The sequence below is a fragment of the Gracilinanus agilis genome, chromosome 6 (assembly GCF_016433145.1).
Source record: "Gracilinanus agilis isolate LMUSP501 chromosome 6, AgileGrace, whole genome shotgun sequence".
NCBI lineage: Eukaryota > Metazoa > Chordata > Mammalia > Didelphimorphia > Didelphidae > Gracilinanus > Gracilinanus agilis.
This window is the reverse complement of record NC_058135.1, coordinates 19,704,929-19,728,291: the sequence shown is the minus strand read 5'-3', so window position 1 is coordinate 19,728,291 and position 23,363 is coordinate 19,704,929. Positions and strand designations below refer to the sequence as shown.

Sequence of the window (23,363 nt, the reverse complement as noted above, 5' to 3'; positions counted from 1 at the left end):
GGGGATATTGACTTTAAATGATCACTATTGCAAATATTAATAATACAGAAATTGAACAATGATACATGTAAAACCCAGTGGAATTACTCATTGACTCAAGGAGGGGAGGAGGGGGAGGAAAGGGGAAAGAAATAACATGAATCATGTAATGGAAAAATATTCTTAATTAATTAAATAAATAAAATATTAAAAAGAAGAAAAAACTTTTCTGTACCTACTGATAATAATCATTGGATTTTATTTTGTTTTGGTAATATAATTTGCCTACAGCAGTGATCGGCAAACTTTTCAAAGAGGGGGCCACAGGGCTCATCTGTCAGTCTGTTTCTAAGGCAACTCTTTCAAGGTTTCATTGTATTGTATCCTATTCATTTTATTCGTCAGAGTAGGAATAAGGTCAATAGGTGGGATAGAACATTTCAGGGGACCACATCTGGCCCTCGAGCTGTAGTTAGCCTATCACTGGCCTATAGGATTCTTAATACTAAACCAATTTGCATTCCTAGTGTAAAAACTAGCCAGTCATAATGTACAATTTCTTTGATGTGCTTTTGTAGTTTTATTGCTAATTTTTTAGTTAATATTTTGAGTCAATATTTATTAAAGATATTAGTTTGTAATTTTCTTTCTTTGATTTGTTTCTCCCTGGCTTAGATATCAACATCATTTGCATCATAGAAGGAACTTAATAGGCAAACAACTTTTATAATGTTCTAATTAACAGTTTTTTAGATGTTTTATACAATTAATTCCCTGGTAAATCTAGCTGGTTCTGGTTTGGTTTCTCTTTGGAGAATTCATTTGTTGCTTGTTCAATTTCTTCTGAGAATATCTTATTTATATTCCTTATTATCATTCCATTACTTTATTTATCAGATAGTCTTGTAAATATCTACCCATTTCATATATTATAAGTTTTGTTGATATACTGTTGGACAAAAATTCTAATAATTTATTCTATTTCAACATTTGGTCTGAATTCTTTTTTAATTTGGTATTGATTATTATGGGTTCCACTCTTTTAAAAAGCAGATTGGGTAATACTTTTTCCCATCTTATTAGCTTTTTGTTATTTAAAAAAGCTACTTTTTAGTTTTATTTATCAATTTGATCTTTTTCTGTTTTACAGTCCTTTTGATTTTTCAGAATTTTTGTAGTAATGAAAATTTTTTAAATTTTATTTTGGACTTTTTGATTTGTTGCTTTTATGGTATTTTTTAGTTGCATGTTCATTTCATTTGTCCATTTCACTGCCCCTTAATAATAAAAATATTTAGAAATGTACATTTTCCCATTTAGACTTTTTTGGCTTTCTCTCAGATGTTTTGGTATTTTGTTGCATTACTTTTTTCTTTACTGATGTGATCTATTGTTCTGTATGATTAAATTGTGAAGTCTAAAATTAAGGTTGAATCCTTTCATCACAGGCTCTTCTGTTTCATGATCATCAAAGGGATGTGTTATTATTTCTGCTTTTCTAAAATTGAGTTATTTTGTGCTTTGACATGATCAATTTTTGTAAAGATGCTTTATAACAATATAGCATATTTTTACTCCTTTTGATTTCCATTCAGTAATCTCCAAATCTTTATGAGACCTAGATTTGCTGAAGTCTATTCAGGTCCTAAACTTGTTTTTCCTTCCATATCATCATCATAATAATATTTGTTATTATTATTATTATTATCAAGAATATGCCTAGGTATGAAAGTGGTCCGTTGAAATATCTTATTTTATACTCTTGCTGTATATTCTCCCTATGATTAACTTTTCCACTTGCACACACACAACAGAGTAATGATAATAATTCATTGTCCATGATATCTCTAAGCATAATTTAGTTCCCCTGATTATGTCTCTCAACCAAGATGATTTTTACTGTTGCTATCTCAAATCATGATAGCCATCCCTAATTTTCTGAGTTCACCTGAGATATAATAAATTCTGCTCCAACTTCTCATTGAAATATGTATGAATCTCTATGTTTTATGTCTGTCTAGATCTTATAAACAATATATTTTCAGACTGTTTTTAAATTAATTCTTTGATCCTTTTCTATTTTATGGTTGAATTTATCCTATTCACATTCTGGTTTAGGCTTAATTGTGTGTTTCTCTCCATTCTCTCCTCTTATGCTTTTTTCATCTCTTTGCCTCTTCCCTTCAGAAAAAAAGATGGTGATAAAGAATGTGATAATACTAGTTATTTACAATTGAAGTGAACTGTGTGAAGATAGGACTAACTTTCCCCTTGCCTATTTTTAAATTAATCAACAAAAACTGAAAACACCACTACTTAACACTAAGTAGGGGAGGTCCACAAGCCACTTGCTAAAAGTGGGTGTCAACTCCAGAAGCAACTGATCACCCCTTGGGCAGTGCTAAGCAAATTTAAAGACTAAAGTTGGCTCCTGTAAAGTAGAGAAAGGGACATGAAGTGACATGGAAAAAGGACTATAAAAGTCCTGAACTTCCTGTCCAAGGGGATCTTTGACCTGAATTTTTGGCTTGGAGGATCTTGGATTGGGACTACAGCTTGGAGCTACAACTTGGGACTTTGATCTGGTACTGTTTCTGGTAAGACTGCTCCTGAATCTTCTCCTTTGGAGCTTTGGCTTGGGTGAGTGAGAAACTGACCCTCCTTTCCTGGCTTCTGGAGAGATTAGTTCCAGAGAGGTCTCCCCAGAGGAGGCCATGTGGATTGAACCCTTGTTTAATTCACCACTGAGTCCTCTGGCTGAGAGGTTAATAAGCCCTGCCTGGGTTGAGCTGGGGACCAGAGCAACATTTAGGGTGATAGACTAGACTTCTTACTCTACCCTCTTTTACATTTCTCTGCTTTCACTCTTTCCACCTCTTTGTAAATAAAGCTACTGAAAGTCAATTTGACTTGAGGTATAATATTTTTAAATTGGCGACTTTTTTATTATCTTATTATTATCTTAGAATTATTATCATTATCTTAGATATTATTATATATTATTATAGATATATTATTATTATCTTAGAATTCTCATATACTTAGTCAAACCCTTAATTTTAATTCCTCACATCTGCTTTAATCATTGGTTCTTTTTAACCTTTTCTTGACCCCTTTTTAATCTCCCTTTTTGGATTTACCTTTCAAACTTGAAGTTTGTCTTGCCTGTGACAATCCCTTACTAGATACTTTCTCTTGCTCCTCACTCTATTCTCTTTGATTTCTCTGTAAATACATGTGTGTGCTTGTGTTCATTTGTCTTATTAGGTTCAGATAAGAGTGAGGTTCAATGTGATATCCATGTCCTTCACTATTTTCTCTTTTTTTATATGCTGCTTCTGTATCCAGATTATGAGAAACAGTAAGTTCTATCCCCTTCCACTTCCCCCAGTGTATTTCTCCTTTTCCTACCCTTTTATTTCCTCTCTTAAAGTATCAAAATAAAATTAATCTATCCCTGCATCCTCTGTTTGTCTTATTTATTTTCCTCCATGACCAAGTGTAGAAGAGAACAACATTAGGAAGTTCAGAAGGAAACACAATCACAACAATCACAAGTTGAATTTTATATATACACTAAAAAGCAAGCTTACTGAGCAGCTAGGTGGCCATTGGAGAGAGTGCCAGATATGGAGTCAGGAACACTAATTTTTGTGAGGTCAAATTTGTCCTCAGACACTTATTAGCTGTGTGACCCTGAGCAAGTCACTTAACCCTGTTTGCCTCAGTTTCCTCATCTGTAAAATGAACTTGATAAAGAAATGGCAAATCTCTCCCATATCTTTGCCAAGAAAACCTCAAATGGGAGTCACAAAAAGTCAGACATAACTGAAAAATGATACAAGGAAAAAAGCAAGCTTACTAGAGATTCATGTTTACAATATAACTCTCATTTTCAAGTCTATTTCATAGTTCTCTTCTTGAAGTTCACTGAATTCAGAAAAAACAAATTTAATATAAGCATGATAATAAGAAGGAATTGAATCTGGTCATAAGTATTTCCCAATTCTTCCATTTCCTTAGCAAAATGGGAGAGAGAGATGTTGAAATGATCATCTGGGACAAGATGGATGCCACTTTGAATAACAGGACCAGCAGTTGAGAACCTCGGAATGTCCCCAGGTGCCATAATCCAAGGGCAAAAAGCAGTTGGCCCCAGCCCTATAAATACTCCCAAGTGACAAGACAAGCAGGCTCAGATTGGAGCAGGGACTTGGGAAGGTGGGAGGTGAAGGGTGAAGGGTAGGCCTGAAACCTGTAATCTGTTATCCTACTGAGAGAGCTAGAGAACAATCACCACCATTGTTAATAGAGCTGATAGAGTTTACTGATATCATCAATCAAGATCATCAAATAGCCTTCCCTAATCTCTGGCTTGGCTATGGCCAAGTCAGGTCAGAGTTAGAGAGAGGGTGAAGAATCTCCAATTCCTACTGAACGTAGCAAACTCCGGACCTTGATCACTAGCCTAGTTAATTAGCAATAGGGTTCTTAAATCCTCAATCCTATTCCTTCATTTCCTAACCCCATTAATAGATTCAAATATAGTGTTTACCATCAAGTACCTTTCCTGAGTAGTGATTATACCAAAACCCTTGGGAAAGGGAGATCAATATGCAGTCAGATTTCATCATTATCCAATAGCTAATCAATAGCCCTTAACAACAAATATTCCAACCCCAGGGTGGGTCCTAGGGAGCTTAACCATCCACACAATCTCTCAGGGGTTCCCTGCCTGGGAAAACTGTTAGAAGGGGATAACTGAAAAGCTTATTCAAACAAGCCTGTCAGGGAGGAGAGGCAAAGCTTTCTACCAGCAACAATTATACAGAGGCCTGTGAGAGGAGAGTGAGCTTTCTCCCTCACCAAATCCAACCAGTTTAGGCATACAATCTACCTCCATCTATACTGGATATCCTCTAAGATACTCAGATATCTTCCTAACAGATATAGACAGATTATTCCTGGCAAGTAATTAGAGATTATCAACTACAACTATCTCTTCTTAGTCATTGCCCTTTCAATCTTGTTCTAGCAGCTGGTCTGTGTTGACTTATTGGGTCTTGGAAATCTATCTGGTCTAGTTCCATACCACTTAGACTTGTCTCTGTCAACTCTGCCTATGCCAACCTGATTTGGTCAGACCGAATCCATGATTTTTGCACAATCTAAATCTAGTTGCCACTTCTTTCTCTCTTGTACCTCCTTCTCCTTTTTCACCTCTTTCTGTATCTCCATGAGATTCCTATTTCTTTTAAACCCTTACCTTCCATCTTAAAATCAATACTGTGTATTCATTCCAAGGCAGAGGAGAGGCAAGGACAAATGCAGGTTGTGTGTCTTGCCCAAGGTCACACAGTAAATGTCTTAGGTCAAATTTGAACCCAACACCTCCCATTTCTAGGCCTCACTGTCAATTCACTGAGCCATATAACTACCTCCTATTTCCATTTTTAAAATGCCTGTGCTAGAAATGTTCCTCCCAGGCAGAATACTACTGACATCAATTAGCTGCCAGCTCAGGTATATCTTTCTGAGAAATGGAGTCTGGATAATTTTCTCCCAACAAGTAAGACTTTCCCCAAACCTTGTGAAAACATAGTTTATCCACAGACCTACTCCTTTATCCTTCACATAGTTGTTAAAATAATCTTCCTAAGACTCATATCTGACTTTATTATTGCCCTACCCAGGAATGTAAGCCCTCCCACTCCCAACTCTGGCTCCAATATAGATTTTCAACCTTGTTTCACATATTGTTATTTAGTCATTTTTCAGTCATATCCAACTCTTTGTGGCCCCATTTGGGGTTTTTTGGTAAAGAAATTGGAGCGGTTTGCCATTTCTTTCTCCAGTTCATTTTATAGATGAGGAAACTGAGGCAAATAGAATTAAATGATTTACCTAGAGTCACATAATTATTAAGTGTCTGAGGCCAGATTTGAACTCAGGAAAAGGAGTCTTATCCGTTGAGCCACCTAGCTGCTTCCATTTCACATGTATTATAGTAATCTTATGCAGTATGAGCCTGAATTTGTTTAGACCATCCCTTGTATCTGGAATCCAATCCCTCCTCATCTCTTTTGCATTTCTCTTCCTTCAAGGCCCATTTTAGAAACTACCCCCTCCCAGGAGACATCTCAGATTTTGCAAGCTGAAAACCATCCATCCCTTTTAAATATTTTGTCAGGCTCTCTCCTTTATCCTTACTACTTTCATCTTTTATCATATACTTTTTTACATATTGATTGATATTTACAGATTTACATATTGGTTGATATTGTGCCTTTGTGCTTCATATATGCTTTTTCATTTGATCCTCACAACAGCTTTATGAGATAGGGACTATTCTCCTAATTTTACAGATGAAGAATGTAGTGCAAATAGGGTGCATATCAGCCCTGCAAAGCCTTACTGCAGAGTTTCTGACAGTTGGAAAAGGGTTTAGAATCCTGAGGTTAGTCAGTTGACTCGGGGGACTCGATGAGAGTAGAAGGATCAACTGAGCTCTGTTCTTTAGACTGAAAACCTGGCCTGTATTCTCTTAAAATCTATTAGCTTAACTATTTCATTTAGATCTCCCTAAACTCCCTTATTTCCAATCATCATTTTCCCTTCCTAAATTTCTTGGGGTTTTGAAAGGAGGGTGGATCTGGGATTAGCTTTCAAACTTGGTAGACATAGTTTCTCTGTTGTCAAATAAGGCTCACCCTTGTTACAAATTATCTCTTGAATCATTGCATCCAACTTTCCTAATCCTATAGGCTACAAAACCCTTTGGGGGGGAGTTAGGCAGGTCCTATCTCAGTCTCACATTCCTGTCTCCCTCCCCCACCTGAAGCTTTCCCTAGGCAGCTGTTAGAGTTACCTTGTACCCTTCCATCCCTTCCAATCAACCTTAAAAATCAATAAACCCAGTTTGTCAAGTAATCAAACCTTTGGCTAGTTCATTAGTTGATTGATAAGAGAGAGGGAGAAGGGGAGAAAGGAATAACATTGTTCCTGGGTCGTGAAGGGAATTGGAGATGTCCATTTTGGAGGAAGTGCAATCTCAATACTTCCTCTGAGCTATTCCTTTGTGAACCTGAGAAACTGACTAGCAGCCCTCTAGTCAGTTTCAAGCCATTCTTAGCTGGCCCCAACCTTTGTCTGTAGAAGTGCCCTTCCTGCTTAAAGGGCTCAGTCTCTTTCCCTTTAGTGTCTCTGTCTCAAACCTGTGTCCCAGTCTGTGTCTCTTGGGCTGAAGCTGTCTGCCCTTACAATTCTTTATACCTCCGAGTTTATATTCCCTAAACTTAGTCATTCCCTTACTTCTCCTACCACCTCAATCTACCACCTTCACCATTGTATCTTTGTTATCTATTTACTGCCTTAGGGATCCACAAACCCCTATCCACAGTGCCTTATCCCTATTCACATTACCTTTAGTCCTTTACCTGCCTTATCCCTATTTCAACCTTACCTTGCCTTAATCTCCTTATTACCCCACTAGCTTAATCCTCTTATTACATCTAGATAATTCCCCTTATTACAAGAGGGAGATTAAATGATTTGTCCAGGATCATACAGCTAAGAAATTTGGTCAATTTAAATTCAAGTCTTCATAACTTTAGGTCCAACACTTTTCACTGATCACCTTGTTTAAATATGACTTTCCTTCACCACCACCCACCACCCCCATTAGAAAAGGGATTGCATTGTTTTTCATCTTTGAAAAATAATAGAACTTCTCTCCCAGGGTTGTTGTGAGGACAAATAAGATATTAATAATAACAATAACTGGAATTTATAACATAATAATAATATAGCACTTTAAGGTTTGCAGAGCACTTTATGAGTATGATCTCCTTTGATTCTCATAGCAACCCAAGGGGTTAGGTGCTATTATTATCTTCATTTTACAGATAAGGAAACTAAGGTAGGCAGAAACAATGAGATTGCCTAGAGCCACATAGCTAGTGTCTCCAATCTTCTAAATGAGATCCAGCCTATCCACTGGACTAGCTGACTCTAACACCTTTCAAATCTCAAAGTAGTATATAAATGCGAGCTGCCATGATTATTTCTTTGTATCTCCAGTGCTGAACGCAGTGATTGCTTATAACACATGATTAAGAAATGGAAAAGGAATTTGAATATAGTAATTATTATACATATTTAATATAATATTTAGTGATATGTATATATATATATATACATCCATATGTCTATGTATATATAGTATCATTAGAATCTTCACCCCAGGACTCTCTCTCTCAGCATCCCACTTTCATTCTCACTTTACGTCCTTATGATTTGGAGATAAAGTTTGTGTGTAACTATGGGTTATGAAAGAAAAAAAACCTGTATGCTGGAGGGAACTACACCCCTCAGCATGCCTTGTACCTCCCCTCTACTTCCTGGCATGGGATTGATCTGTGAATGGACTAATCCCACACTAGGGAGGGATTCCTTCCACCTATTTCCTGGTATAGGATTGGTCTATAAAAGGACCAATCCCATGCTAAGGAGGGACCTTTGAATCTGTATGAAAGCTGGTTCAGGGGAGTGGAGTGAGGGAGTCAAGGAGCTGGTCCAGAGCAAAGGTTATTTTTTTATTATTATTAAAGACCCTTTTCTCTTGACTTGCCTCTGCTTTCAAGCCTTTTTTTCTTTATTACAGGAACCCCACCCTTCTCTCTCTTTCCCTACTAATGCAGGTGGGAAAACTTCTCTTTACTCAGGCTTTTACTTTTATCTTTTTATTTCTTCTACTTCATACTTATTAATAAATCTCATAAAATGTAATACTTGGAGTTATTGTATATTGATTTTAATCTTACACTGTTGGTGAGTCACTATGGGATAGAATCCTTGATCTTCTTTTAAGATAGCCTTTAAGTAAAAATAGGGAGTTTTCCTGGTGAAAGAAGCTGCTTCCACAAGAGCTGCTGCTCCCTGGCTGCTGCCTCCCACAACTAATTCCCTGAGTATCCCACAGAGAAGGTAAAGTATATATTTCCCCTATATAGCTAATAGCTGAGTGGCTGGTACTGGCCCCCTGCTTCTCACAGCCCCAAAACTCATAACCATGTGAGTTCAGCACCATTGGTTTCCTGTTGGCTTGGAGCAGGAAATTAGCCCTTTACATGCTGCCCACTCCACCCCCCTCCTAACTTCCAAGCCACTTTTTAAACTGACCCTGGGGGTTTTCACACTTCTGGCTAAGAGGGCTTAGCCTGCACAGGCATCTCCTGTACTACACTCTACACCCTAAAACTCAGTATAACAGGGGTGAGGGGGGTGGGGCAGGTAGCAGGTGAGTGGATTTGAAGCCAGAATTTTGGTAATTAACCTCTGGGGTTTCCTGACCCAAACATCAGATGGAGCCTGTATTCTCTATTCAGATACACTTTTGTTCTCCCTGGCATTTTTGCTCCTAGGCAGGAGGGGAAGAAAGAATGCTCTTCCAAACCTCTTAGCTAACTCCTGAAGGTTTTTTTTTAATCTTCAAGTAAGTATCTTTTGTTTTCCCTGTAATCAAAAGCTGTAGAGCTTATTTGAGGCATGATAATGCTACCAAGCATGGTTAAAACTCTAAGAGAACAGTTTTTGTTCCCAGAGAATTTTACTGAGTTAAAAAAGCTTACAAATTCAGATTGGTTCTATTCAATTCTGTCCCTGGGAGTGTTTATTTTCAATGGGCATTTCTCACTTTATATACTTCTCCTCAAGAATAAAAAACAGAAAGCTAGCCTCCTTAACTTACAGACCCAAATGGAAAAATTTGAAAGAATATTAAGTCATATCAAGATCCCTCCCCATCTATGCCTCAGGCTGAATACCTACTCTCTCCCCTTGTGCATCTCCTGGCTGCTCCCCCCTCCCCCCATCCCTTATCCCATCCCCTTTCCCCTCACCCTGCCTCCTTGTCCCCAAACCAACTCCTCCCTCTCAACTCCCCGGCTCCTTCCCCTCCCTCTCCCCTTACTTACTCTGTAGCAACACAGACATCTAGCCAAGAGACAAAAATCACAAATAATTCAGTTAAAGTACTTAAGAGAACTGCCCATCTTAAATAAGGATGGAGAAGTGGTGACCTTAAGGCACCACACACCTTTTACCCCCCCTAAGATATTAGGTGATTCAAGCAAAATACCTTTTCTTTTGCAGATAAGCCTATTGTAATTATTAAGAAGCTTGACAACATTTTTCATATGTATGATCCTTCATGGATGGACATACAAAATTTGCTCCAAGCCTTTTTGACAGAAAGAAAGAAAAAATTGTTTCTCTTGTTAATAAGGCCTGGAGAAAGAATGTGGTTCACTGGCCAGAGCAAGACCCTAGATGGGATGCTAATTTTGAGGGGGGATTATTTACAACTATACCAGGCTAGAGAAGCATTACTAAAAGCAATGATACATTGTTCTGATAGGTTAGGTACATGGACCAAGTTTGACAGTCTTAAGCAATCAGAGGAGGAAACTACCTCCCAGTTTATGAATAGACTTATTGAGCTGGGAGGTAGAAACATAGACCTAGATCTCTCCAAAGAGAGAGATGTCAGGCAAATTAGGAGACAGTTTGTAAAGAACTGTTGCAAAGTGGTCAAAGATTATTTTAAGACAAACTGGCCTAATATGGACCTTGAGGAATTGAGGAGAGTCTCAGTTTATGTATCCAAAGGCATTGAACAGAAAAATGATGAGGCCAACAAATTAATAGAGACATTATGGAAGGAAATAAAAGCTTTAACTGAAAGATTTGAAAAAGAAGAAGGGGGTCAAGCAGTGGCCATTGCCCCTTTGCAGGAATCCAAAAATCAATCATTTACATGTCACTTCTGTGCAAGAAGGGAACATATATAATGAAAAACTGTAAGAAACGGAATCAGGTGATTAGAAATAATAACTTTAGAAATAATAATCCAAATGAGGAAAATGATAACTCACACCAAAATACCCAACAATAATATATGCAAAGTGGGACTCATTCATGCTATAATCAGGTAGAAAATGCCCTACAGCATGGGGGATGCCAGAGAATTACCCTAGGATCTTTATGAAGGTGGAGGAGGGGGTAAAAGGCTTTGGAATCCGAGAGTGAAAACTTTGATTTCTCAGACCCTGATGTTTTAATGCCAGTTATCCCTATTCATTCTCTCCCCCTACATAGTGATGAACCTCATGTAACCCTGAAAGTTGGAAATATGTATTATAATTGCCTCTTGGACACTGGCGCCTCCAGATAGGCATTGATGAGCATACCTGATTCTGATTGTGTTTCCATTGGCTCACTAAATATAGTGGGGGTTTCAGAGCCACCCTAAAGGTCCCAAAGTTTTCCCCTCAAATGGTATCTGTGGGACCTCTATCAGTAGAACATTCTTTCCTTCCTAGCTCACCTATAAATTTGCGAGGGAGAGATCTTTTATGCAAGCTTCGAGCTACAATAACTTGCTCTCCAGACAGCTTTATGTCACTAGAATTGCCCGAGGAATCCTTCAATTTTCTCCCTGTACTTCTTTCAGACAGTCAGGAGATGAAGGAGCCTCCCACTTTTGAAATCCCAGCTGATATACCTGAGTCTCTCTGGACCACATCATCTTCCAGTGTTGGCCACTTAAATCAGCAGTTCCTGTTCAAATCAAAACAAAAGGTGGTCCACCTCTTTCCATTCTTCAGTATCCTTTATCAAAAAAAAGGCAATTGAGGAAATTACTCCAGTGATGGATTCATTAATTGAGCAAGGAATAATAATTCCATGAAAATCTGAATATAATATACCCATTCTACCTGTAAAAAAGCCAAAATTAGGCCCTAATAGAAAAACTGTCCATAGATTTATCCAGCATTTAAGAGCTGAAAAATAAACATGTCATAAAAAGATAACCTGTGGTCCCAAACATAGCCACAATCATCTCCTCTCAATCTCAGCAAAATATTTCACTGTAGTGGATTTGTGTTCAGCTTTCCTCTCAATCCCTATTCATGAGAATTCCAGAAATATATTTGCGTTCACCTGGAAAGGTTCCTATTAGACCTGGTGTCAGTTGCCACAAGGGTACTTGGATAGTATGATGTTGTTCTCACAGATTTTAACACAAGATTAGCAAATATTAAGTTTTAGGAGAGATGTTTGATACACTTTGTAGATGATTTGCTCTTGGCTTCACCAAATGCCACAGTACACCAGGAAGATAGCAAACATTTCCTTTTAGAGCTTCATAAGAGAGGCCACAAGTTCTCAAAGGCAAAGGTTCAGTGGTGTCTCCCCAAAGTGAAATATTTAGGGTTTAACTGCTGGTACCCACTCCATTTCCCCTAAGCACATTGAAGATATTCAGAAATTGAGCACACTCTCTACTAAGAAACAGTCGAGGGCAATTATTGGAGCAACAGGGTTTTGTAGGCAGGGGATCCCTTGCTATGGGGAAATCACTAAATCCCTAATAGCACTTACAAAAAATTCAGTCCCTGAGCCACTTAAATTAGAGGCAGAACACCTGTCAGCTCTTTTAACTTAAAACAGGCTATCCTGTCTGCCCCTGCTCTAGGCATCCCAGATTTCAACAAGTCATTTACTTTGTATATACACGAACAGAGAGGGGTAGCTTCAGGTGTTCTACCTCAAACTTTGGGACCTGCTAAGTGCCCAGTTGTTTATTATTTGGTGTATCTGCCACAGCCTTGCTAGTAACTAAATCTGATGATTTGGTATTAGGATGCCCTTTAACCATAATGTGCCCACATGAAGTTGAAGCATTGTTGCTAAGACATAGAACACAGGCATTTCCTGATCAGAGACTTGCAAGGTAAGAGGTAACCTTGTTGGGCAATGACACTATTACCTTAAAATGCTGTAAAGTTCTAAATCCTGCAACCTTGTTTCCTGATTTACCAGCTTCAGGAGAACTTTTGCACGGTTGTGAATCTTTAGTGTCCATGGCAGAAAAACCTCAAGATAATCTTCTAGACACTCCTTTAGATAAACCAGATTTAGTTTTATTCACTGATGGTTTTCCTTTCATGAGGGGTGGCATACACTACACTGGAGCTGCTATAGTCACAGAATTTGCCACTCTGTGGTCAGCTTCACTGTCCTCAAATATAAGTGCTCAAGGTACATAAAGGATAGCTCTGAAGCATGCCTGTATAATTGCAACTACTTACATAGACTCTAGATATGCTTTTGGAATATGTCATGCAGTGGGTATGCTATGGCTTCAAAGGGGATTTTTAACCTCAGCTGGAAAATATATAGCAAATGCAGACATTATTAATGAAGTTCTTTCTGTCCTTCAACTCCCTGAAGCCCAATGAAGAAGTTCATTGCCCTGCCCATATATGTGGCACTGACCCTGTCTCTAGGGGGCAATGACTGGACAGATATCACCACAAAGCTAGTGGCCTTAGAAGGGCCTGAGTTAATTTTAACATTGGCAACTAGTAATGACTTAAATTTGTCCTTTTCTTGTAATGAAAAGGAAGTGAAAAAATGGAAGCATAAATTTAAAACGAAATTGATAAATGGAGTATGGGTATCAGCTGAAGGAAAACCCCTACTCCCTAGAAGTTTTTATCACCAAATTTGCCAATCCATTCACAAAAATGGTCACTTTGGTACCCAGGGCATTGTGGACTCTGTTAAAAGAGTATGGATAGCCCCTGGCATAACTGCTATAGCTTCTTAAGTGTGTACAGCCTGCCCTATCTGCCAAGCATTCAATCAGTACTCCTTTCATGGCAAAGCTTTTGGTTTTTTTTTTTTTTTAATTTTAAACCCTTTACTTCTGTGTATTGACTTATAGGTGGAAGATTGGTAAGGGTAGGCAATGGGGGTCAAGTGACTTGCCCAGGGTCACACAGCTGGGAAGTGTCTGAGGCCGGATTTGAACCTAGGACCTCCCATCTCTAGGCCTGGCTCTCAATCCACTGAGCCACCCAGCTGCCCCAATGGCAAAGCTTTTTGTGAGCATCCTCTGGCTTACACACCTTTTGAACACCTGTAAATTGATTTTATCACTATGCCAAAAGCTGGACAGTATAAATTTTGTCTGGTCATAGTGGATCAGCTAACCAGATGCCCTGAAGCATTTCCTACTACTGAAGCCACAGCAACTTTTGTTGCCAAGGTGCTTTTAAAAGAGATTATTCCTCACTTTGGCCTGCCAGCATGAATTGATTCAGACAGGGGAACTCATTTCACTGATTTGGTTTTGTTTTATTTATTTTTATTTATTTATTCTTATTTAGGGATAACTCCCAAATTTCATGTACCATACCATCCCCCGAGCACAGATCAAGCTGAGAGAATGAATAGAGATCTTAAAACTATGATTGGCAATTGTGTATAGAGACTCACTTAAAATGTCCTAAAATTCTCCCTCTGGCCCTATTTTATCTTAGAAACAGGCCCAGGGGAGATCTACACATCTCACCATTTGAGATGCTTTTTAGACATCCCTCTATGCAGGCCAAGCCTTTTTCTCCTGCATACACATCATTACCAGGGGGAGACACTTCTATTGCCTCATATGTTGTTATAAACAAAAGGGATGTCCTAAGGAGATATAGATATACAGGGATGTGAATCAGTATTGTCCCTAGCTACAGAAGATGGAGGAACACCAATTCCGATCACCCTTGATAGTTGTTATAATTTCCCCCTTTCTCTAACAGTTGCCCAGGAAAGGTTAGATGGATGGGTAACCTTTTCAGGTCCAATCTGGGGTTGGATAGATTAATATAGGGCTTTGATTTGCCTTGGATCACGTTTGGTATCTGATTGCATTGACTCCCTCCCCAAGGGTCATGATATAAAGACCACTCAGGAAGGTACTTGTTAAATTTTCTTTATCTAAAATCAGGGAAAGGATAAACAGGACAAGGATTGGTGATTGGAGAACCTATCAATCTATTCTCTATGCCTAGTTGACAATCAGGACTGGAGACTATTGATCTAGTAGAAGTTGGAGCTTTACTTTCTCCACTACCTCTGGCCCAGCCTCGCCACAGCCAAGCCAGAGAATAGGGAATGCTATTGATGCAGCTGTGTTGGTGATCTTATTGTCTCAGCTTTCTCACTACCAGTGTTTGGTGATGCACTAACTCTCACAGTCTTTCAGGAAATATTCAGATTCTTCCTATCCTCTTCTTCATAGACCTCTCTGCCTCCCTTCACCACCCACTCAGAGATTTCCCAGTCCAGAGACTCCTGTCCAGAGACCTCCACAGCCCAGAGAGACCTAGAGAGACCTAGAGACCCCTCCAAGTGGCTGTCAGGGATATTTACACTCTGTGGGGCCAACCGATGTTTGCCCCTGGCTCCCGGCACCTGGGAACATTCTGTGTCTTCCAACTGCCTTCCTGTCATTCAAGGTGGCATCTATCATTTCCCAGATTATGAATATAACACCATTTGAGATGCTTTTTGGACATCCTTCTATGCAGCCCAAGCCTTTTTCTCCTGCATACACATCATTACCGGGGGAGACACTTCTATTGCCTCACATGTACAGGATTTGCAGATCAAATTGCAAGAACTCCATGAACCTGGAGCTGCTATACAAGCAGGGCCTATAGACTTCTTGCTCTATGACTTGCACCCAGGTGACAAGGTATGCATAAAGAACTTCCAGCACACTGGGGCAACTCAGCCTGCCGGGGAAGATCTATTCCAAGTTTTCTTAACTATTCCAACAGCTATCAAAATTGGAGAAAAGGACTCTTGGATCTATTGCTCACATGTAAAGAGAGCACCTTTTATAGATGAGTGACTGTGTCCTATCATGCTTATTATATTTGCTGATTGTTTTAAGATTTAATTTTGTTTTTAAGTATATAAATTAATTTATTTATAATATTCTGTTACACTATATCTTTTTCTATTGTGTTTTGGCTATTAGCTATATATTCTGTTGCACTGTCTTTATTTGTACTGTCCTATGCTTGGACTAAAGAAAATACCATTATGAAAGCCCATCAACTAGTTGGACAAAACCTGTATTCGTAACCTTTGGAGAAGTCGATGTGCTTTTGTGATTTTGGGGAATTTGGGTACTTCTTTGAATGTGCATTACCTGTGTAGGTTTTAAATTAATGTCCAACACTCCAAGTATTAATTTTATAAAGTTTATTAATAATCACTTGAAGTAAAGGAATAAAAAGGTAATTATCTAACAAAATATAAGGCCACGTGAATAGGTTCTCCTGCCATTCACCTCACACCACCTTTCACCAAATGGGATCACAGGAAGAAAGAGCAAGAGGTGGGGCTACACCAAATTTATATCCTCCCTACATCAGCACGTAATGTGAAAAGGGACATGGGATGCTGGGAATTGGAGTTCTAGGGTAAAGAAATTAATTATACACCTGCTATACTATTGTTTTATAAAGCTGTTTACTTGGTGAAAATTATGTGCATTTGCACTGTGGATCATGGCCAAGTTAAAAAGGAAACGGAGCTCATTTTGCGGTGAGAAACCTTTGTGTTGTGTCTCTGCTTTGCTAACACAGTGTTTCATGGAATGTGAACTATATATTTTTTATTTTTTTAAATTTTATTATTGTTTTTCTTGTATGTGCAATAGAGTATTTAAGTTTTCTTTTTTCTCTTAGTTTTTGTACTTGAAGCACATGTTACCAGTATTAATAGTTTTTTTTTTATTTTCCAGTAGGATAAGTTTAAAATGTCCATTAGCCCTAATGTCAATGCATACCCCAAAGTATAAACTTATGGAAACCTGCCATTGATTGTTTTTTTTAATTAATATTTTATTTTTTTAGAAAAAATTTCCATGGTTACATGATTCTTGTTTTTACTTTCCCCTTCGCCCCCTCCCCCCCCCACATCCAATGCGCATTTCCACTGGTTTTAACATGTGTGATCAACCAAGACTTATTTACATATTATTGATAGTTGCATTGGTGTGGTCGTTTAGTGTCTACATCCCCAACCATGTCCGCATCAACAATGTGTTCAAGCGGTTGTTTTTCTTCTGTGTTTCCACTCCTGCAGTTCTTCCTCTGAATGTGGGTAGCATTCTTTTCCATAAATCCCTCAGAATTGTCCTGGGTCATTGCATTGCTGCCAGTACAGAACGCCATTACATTTGATTTTACCACAGTGTATCAGTCTCTGTGTACAATGTTCTTCTGGCTCTGCTCCTTTCACACTGCATCAGTTCCTGGCTGTCTTTCCAGTTAACATGGAATTCCTCCAGTTTGTTATTCCTTTGAGCACAATAGTTTTCCATCACCAACATATACCACAATTTGTTTAGCCATTTCCCAATTGAAGGGCATCCCTTTGTTTTCCAGTTTTTTGCCACCACAAAAAGCGCAGCTATAAATATCTTCGTACAAGTCTATCTATCTATGATCTCTTTGGGGTACAAACTCAGCAATGCTATGGCTGGATTGAAGAGCAAGCAGTCTTTTAGAGCTCTTTGGGCATAGTTCCAAATTGCCATCCAGAATGGTTGGATCAGTTCACAACTCCACCAGCAATGCATTAATGTCCCAATTTTGCCACATCCCCTCCAACATTCATTACTCTCCCCTTCTATCATTTTAGCCAATCTGCTAGGTGTGAGGTGGTACCTCAGAGTTGTTTTGATTTCCATTTCTCTAATTATTAGAGATTTAGAACACTTTCTCATGTGCTTGATACTTTTGATTTCTTTATTTGAAAATTGCCTATTCATGTCCCTTGCCCATTTATTAATTGGGGAATGCCTGCCATTAATTGTTAAATATTATGGGACTTTGATTAATGATTGTATCTGATTCCAGGAGAAGGGATCGCAAAAGAGCCCCTGCACAGTGCCAAAGAGCACAAAGTTAACCTGCACAGTGTCAAGGAGCACAAGGAAAAAGAGACCAACCAATCCCAGTGGGATTGATGAGTTTCTCTGCCAAGACAGGGGAGTTGAACTTATTTTGGGGTTCAAGGAAGTGGATGTTTGCAAAGTCAGACATAGGATTCCTTCATGCCAGATCCAGACTTCTACCAAGTACCGCAGTTTGGCTGCCATTTTGACTCCCTATAGTCATACCAGGGAATTCTATTTCCCTTTATGCTTCAGAGTCTAGTGTCTTTTCTCTCTCTTTTGTAGTGTGGCAATTTTCTGTAGTCTTGGCTGCTGATTGGGTAAGGGCATTATTCCTACTATAGGCTTATAGGACATAAATCATTTTAATCGGGCCCTGATTCTAGGACCTGTAATAGGTTTATTTTTCCTTATTTAGAGTTTTTACACATGAGACTTTGATATTTTATGTTTCATCCAGAAGTTTTTTTTCTCTTTTTCTTTGGGTTTTTTGATGTTTTTGATTTTCTTTTGACAATTGATTCACATACTTCATAACTCAGCCACGTATCCCTTGGTGATCTGTTTTGGTCAACATCCTCCTCAGGGGAGATTGTGTTATTGTCATAAAATTCTAGATTTATAAAAAATTTTCTTGTTTGAGAATAATTTTATGATAAGAAACTTGCTACCTCCCCAAATCAAGAAAGTGAACTGTTTCAAGAAGGTACCTTAAAGAAGCCTGCAGAAACCACACACTCCACCAAAAGATCCAGAATGAACTTTGGAATGTAGTGAAATTGAACTGTTGGGGGTTGAACACATTTATTTTGAATGTATATTCTTATGCCAAAGGGGATTGCCCCCCAGTTGGCTTTTTGTCAATGTGCCTACCAATCACTGGTTTTGTTTTCTTTTTCTATTTCCCTCTTTGCCCCAATTTATTGTAATTTCCTCTTAGAAACTACAATATTGTTTTTACTTTTAGTTAAAGATCTTTAGAGATATAAGTTGGTTATGTGTACTGATTTCATGGGGAAAGTAGGCATGTAAATCTGGGAGATTTCTATATGCTCATTTTCCAATGGAATTACAGGGGAGATTGTAGAATTAGAATCTGCACCCCAGGACTCTCTCTCCCAGCATCCCACTTTCATTCTCATGTTATGTCCTTACATTTTGGAGATAAAGTATGTGTGTAACCCACTCCTCTCTCTCTTTCCCTGCTAACGTGGCTGGGAAAACTTTTCTTTACTTAGACTTTTACTTTTATCTTTTTATTTCTTCAACTTCAAGTGATTATTAATAAATCTTATAAAATATACTAATTTGAGTTATTGGATATTAATTTTAATCTTGCATTATACACACACACACACACACATATATATATATAAAACTTTCTTTTACAACAAGCCTGTGAGAGAGGTGGAGGTGGCATATTTTATCATTTCCATTTTTCAGACAAGAAGACTGAGGCTCCAGAATGTTCAATGACTTACCCATGACCACAGAGTTTCCTGGCTTCCAATCTGTGCCACGCTACCTATCAAGGACAGTGTTTAGCATTCTAGACAGACATTTTGCAGGGGGTAAGAAGGATACCTAACCTTCCTTGGATTCACATTGCATCCTGAGTCATCTTCCACTCCTTTTCCTTCCCCTGTGCCTTTATTGTCCATACTAATTAGATGTCATGTTTTCCAGGTATAGAGAAAGACTGCCTTCCAAGTGTTTCCGAAGTTCCAAAAGAGGGCTGAAGTTCACAGATGCTCTAAACAGTCAGCGATGGATCTTCCTCAAAAGTGGCATAGATGACTTCCGCCGAGGCAAGGTCCCTACCTGTAGTGACCTCATTTCTCATAATCCAAGAGAGTCCATCCTTCCCCTCATTTACCACAAGGAAAATCTTCCTGCTCATCAGAGGCGGCCTAAAAAGTCATTTTCAGACTTACTTTCAAGGCTCTCCTCAACTCAGAAAAACACCAGGCAAAACATTGAGAAGATTGATTACTACCTGGCCCAGCATCCACTGGCTCTCTACCCCAACTTGGAAGAAAGTTTGCCCCTAGAGGTAATTAATTGTTCTCACTTTCCACCTACTGCTCTAAATGTGCCAGTGTCTATCTGTGGACATGGAAATTACTACTCCTTTGGATGACTAGTCTATTCCCCTGAAGAGGTCAAACTTCAGGGGAAGGAGGAAAGATGTTTGGACAAGTTGAATGCCATAATCTTTTCAACTTTGCTGCTGTTAAGCAGCAATGATCTTACCCTTGCTCCTATTGCTTTGTGTGGTAAAAGAGTTTGTGGGAGCTATAAAATTACAGTAGCAGAATAGTGGATTTTTCTTAAAAAAGGTTTATTTTTTAAATTTGACTGGGGAAAGGGAAGGGAAGGTATATTTTTTTTCTACAACTTTGATGAAAGTCAACATCTATGGAATGTTTTAGGGTTTATAAAGATCCCAAGTAACAGATATTAAATAATAACCAGGTTTCTTTTTTTTAAGATAATTTAATTGATATCTCTTGCTTTTTCATCATCTTGATTCTCCTTATATCTCCTCTTTCCTTCTGGAGAGTTACCCTTTATAACAAAGATTTTTAAAAGAAAGGAAAAGAGGAAGAGAGAAAAGTCAGCAAAACAAAGTATCAGAAAAAATCTGATATCATAGGCAATATTCCACCTCTTGGATCCCCATGCTCTACCAAAAGGCAAAGAAAGGCCTTTTTTATGACTGTTGTAGATATTGAAAATATTATTTTCCTCTGTTTATTTAATTTATCATTACTTCACGTAGATCTTTCCAAGCTTCTCTGTATTCATCTCATTTGTCATCTCTTATGGCAATTATATTCCTTTAGGTATACTTAGGTGGCATAATTTGTTTAGCCATTCTTTAATTGATGAATATCTAGATTGTTTCTGATTCTTTGCTATCACAAAAAGTGATGTAAATATTGTGGAGTATTTAACAACCTTTCTATTTATCAACAACGTCCATATTATAGATGCCTAAAGTGAACTCTATGGGTCAAGAAATATGGAAATTTTACTCACTTCTTTTCCATAATTCCAAGTTGCTTTTCTGGTTGTTCCCCTTCATATTTTCACCAACAATGCATAAGTATGCCTATCTTTCACCAAGACTTTCAACATTTACTGCTGCTTTCTTTCATCACCTTTGTCAACTTGCTGGATGTAAAGCATGATCTCAGGGATAATTTGACTCCCCCCCTTTTTTTAAAGTGATTTAGGTCATTCTTTCATATGGTTATTGTAATTTTTTTGAGAACTATTTGTTCTTATCTGCTGGGTACTTCTCTTCTGGAGAATGGTTTTTGGTCATATGTATTTCTGTTTCTTATCTTTTTATCTTAGATTAAACCTTACAAGAGGTAATTGTTTACAAAAATTTGTTTTTGTAATTGACCAGATTCTTTTATTACCTTAAATGCTTTAATTTTGTTTGTGAAAAAGCTTTTCAAATTTACATAATTAAAATTGTCTATTTTTTTTTAAACCCTTACCTTCCATCTTGGAGTCAATACTGTGTATTGGCTCCAAGGCAGAAGAGTGGTAAGGGTAGGCAATGGGGGTCAAGTGACTTGTCCAGGGTCACACAGATGGGAAGTGGCTGAGACCGGATTTGAACCTAGGACCTCCCGTCTCTAGGCCTGGCTCTCAATCCACTGAGCTACCCAGCTGCCCCCATTGTCTATTTTTTTTTAATGGCCTCTATACTTCGGTTAAGATTTCATCCCATTCTCCATAGCTCTGAAATATAGATATGTTCCTCCTCTAATTTTTTATGGTATGATCTTTATTACTTATGTCACATAATTAATTAAATTTAATATGGAATATAGTATAAAATATTGATTGGTCTAAGTCTAATTTCTACCAGATTGCTTTTAATTTTTTCTAGGAGTCTTCATCAAATAGGGAGCTATTTCCTAGATAACTTATGTTTTCAGATTTATTTAACACAGTTATTTTGCTTTTGCTTTGGCTTAGCCTGTTGGCTTTGGCCTTTCAGCTTGGCTTTGGCCTAATTGCTTTGGCCTTGGCCTGTGCTTATTTTGTCTTGGGGAAATTTAGACCTAACTCATTTCTCTGGACCTCTCCCTGATCTCTCCATCTACATCCCTCCCCTTCCCCTGAATTTCCTTTGAGCCCTGGGTGGAAGGGAGGGCTTGGTGATTGAACATTGTGGGTTTTAGTTTCTATAGACAAGTAGAGTATCCTCAAATAAGTTACCCCTAGTTTTAGTGATTTGATAAAGACTTTACTTAAAAGGCAGTCAAGTCTTCCTGACTGGGAGAGCAGGCTCTCTCAATTTAAAGCTCTCCTGTGACCCATCCCCTACCATCCCCCCTCTCCCTAGCAGCAGTTAGAAAACCCTAAACCTCTTTCCCTCTGATTAACCTGAGATTAATAAATCCCTTGTTACCTACTCAAAACCTTTGGTGAGTCCGGGTTAAGATAGCGGCAGAGTAAGAAGCAGCTCTTAACCTCTCCTGACCAAAACACACAAAACTCCTCAAGGGGACATAAAAACAAGTCCAGACGAATGGAGGAACCCCACAACAGGGCACAGCGTGGAAGGTACCTGGAATCGAGGCATTTCCATGCTATAAAGGGCTCTCACTAAATCGCGGGCTGAGCAACCGCCCCACCCCCACCCCCTCCACACACAACACCTGTAGCTCCGAAGCCAGCTAAAAAGAAATAGAGCAAGTTTGGGGCACCCATCAAGTCATTGGCAGCTCCGGGGCCTGTTCCTGAGAGCAGCAAGATTTGGGACCCCAAAAAGCCAAAGAACGCACCCAAAATCTGAGCGCGGGCTTAGGGCGCAGAGCGCTGGAGCAGAGCTCAGGCTGGCTCAGAGCTCAGGCTCTGAGGAGGCGTGGGTGGAGGCAGACACAGCCACAAGCTAAATCTCTGAAACTCTGAGTGGGGAACCAGCGTGGACAGGTGTACGACTGTGGAAGCAGCGCCCTGAGACTTGTAAAAAAACCTCCAGCAGACGATCAAGCAAGGGGATCCACCAGGGGGCTTGACCGCGGACAGACCCTGAGCGCAAGGATAAACCTGAGAAGCTGCTGGGCTAAAGATGGCTACCCAGTCTCAGGAAGTTCAGAAGAGAAAGATTAACAACAAGAAAAAGAAGTCTTTAACACTCGACAACTTTTACTCAGAGAAAATCCAGACAACCGAGCAAACAGAGGAGGAGAACAAACAAGCATCCGGACACTCCTCAAATAAGGAAAACTCCTCACAAGCTATGGAAGAGTTCAAAACTGAGATTTTGAGGAAAATGGAAGAGATCTGGCAAGAAAATAACTGTTTAAAAGGTAGAATCTTGCAACTGGAAAGTGAGGCTCAGAAACCAAATGAACTGATAAGCAAATTGAACACCAGAAATGACCAGATTGAAAAGGAATACCAGAAGCTTATAGCCGAAAACCAGAAGATTATAGCCGAAAACCAAAAGATCATAGCCGAAAACTGAAAGATTATAGCTGAAAACCAGTCCCTAAAGGCTAGAATTGAGCAGCTAGAAGCTAATGATCTCTCAAGA

General features: G+C 38.7%; 1 protein-coding gene across 1 annotated transcript in view; it reads left to right on the top strand.

Annotated features, from left to right (window-relative positions):
• Positions 1-23,363, top strand: part of LOC123251842 (protein FAM47E-like) — a 106,628-nt gene that overhangs the window by 13,997 nt on the left and 69,268 nt on the right. The window contains exon 2 of the mRNA XM_044681167.1: positions 19,484-19,850. Coding sequence (XP_044537102.1) covers positions 19,484-19,850 — 367 coding nt within the window. The remainder of the gene's footprint in view (positions 1-19,483; positions 19,851-23,363) is intronic.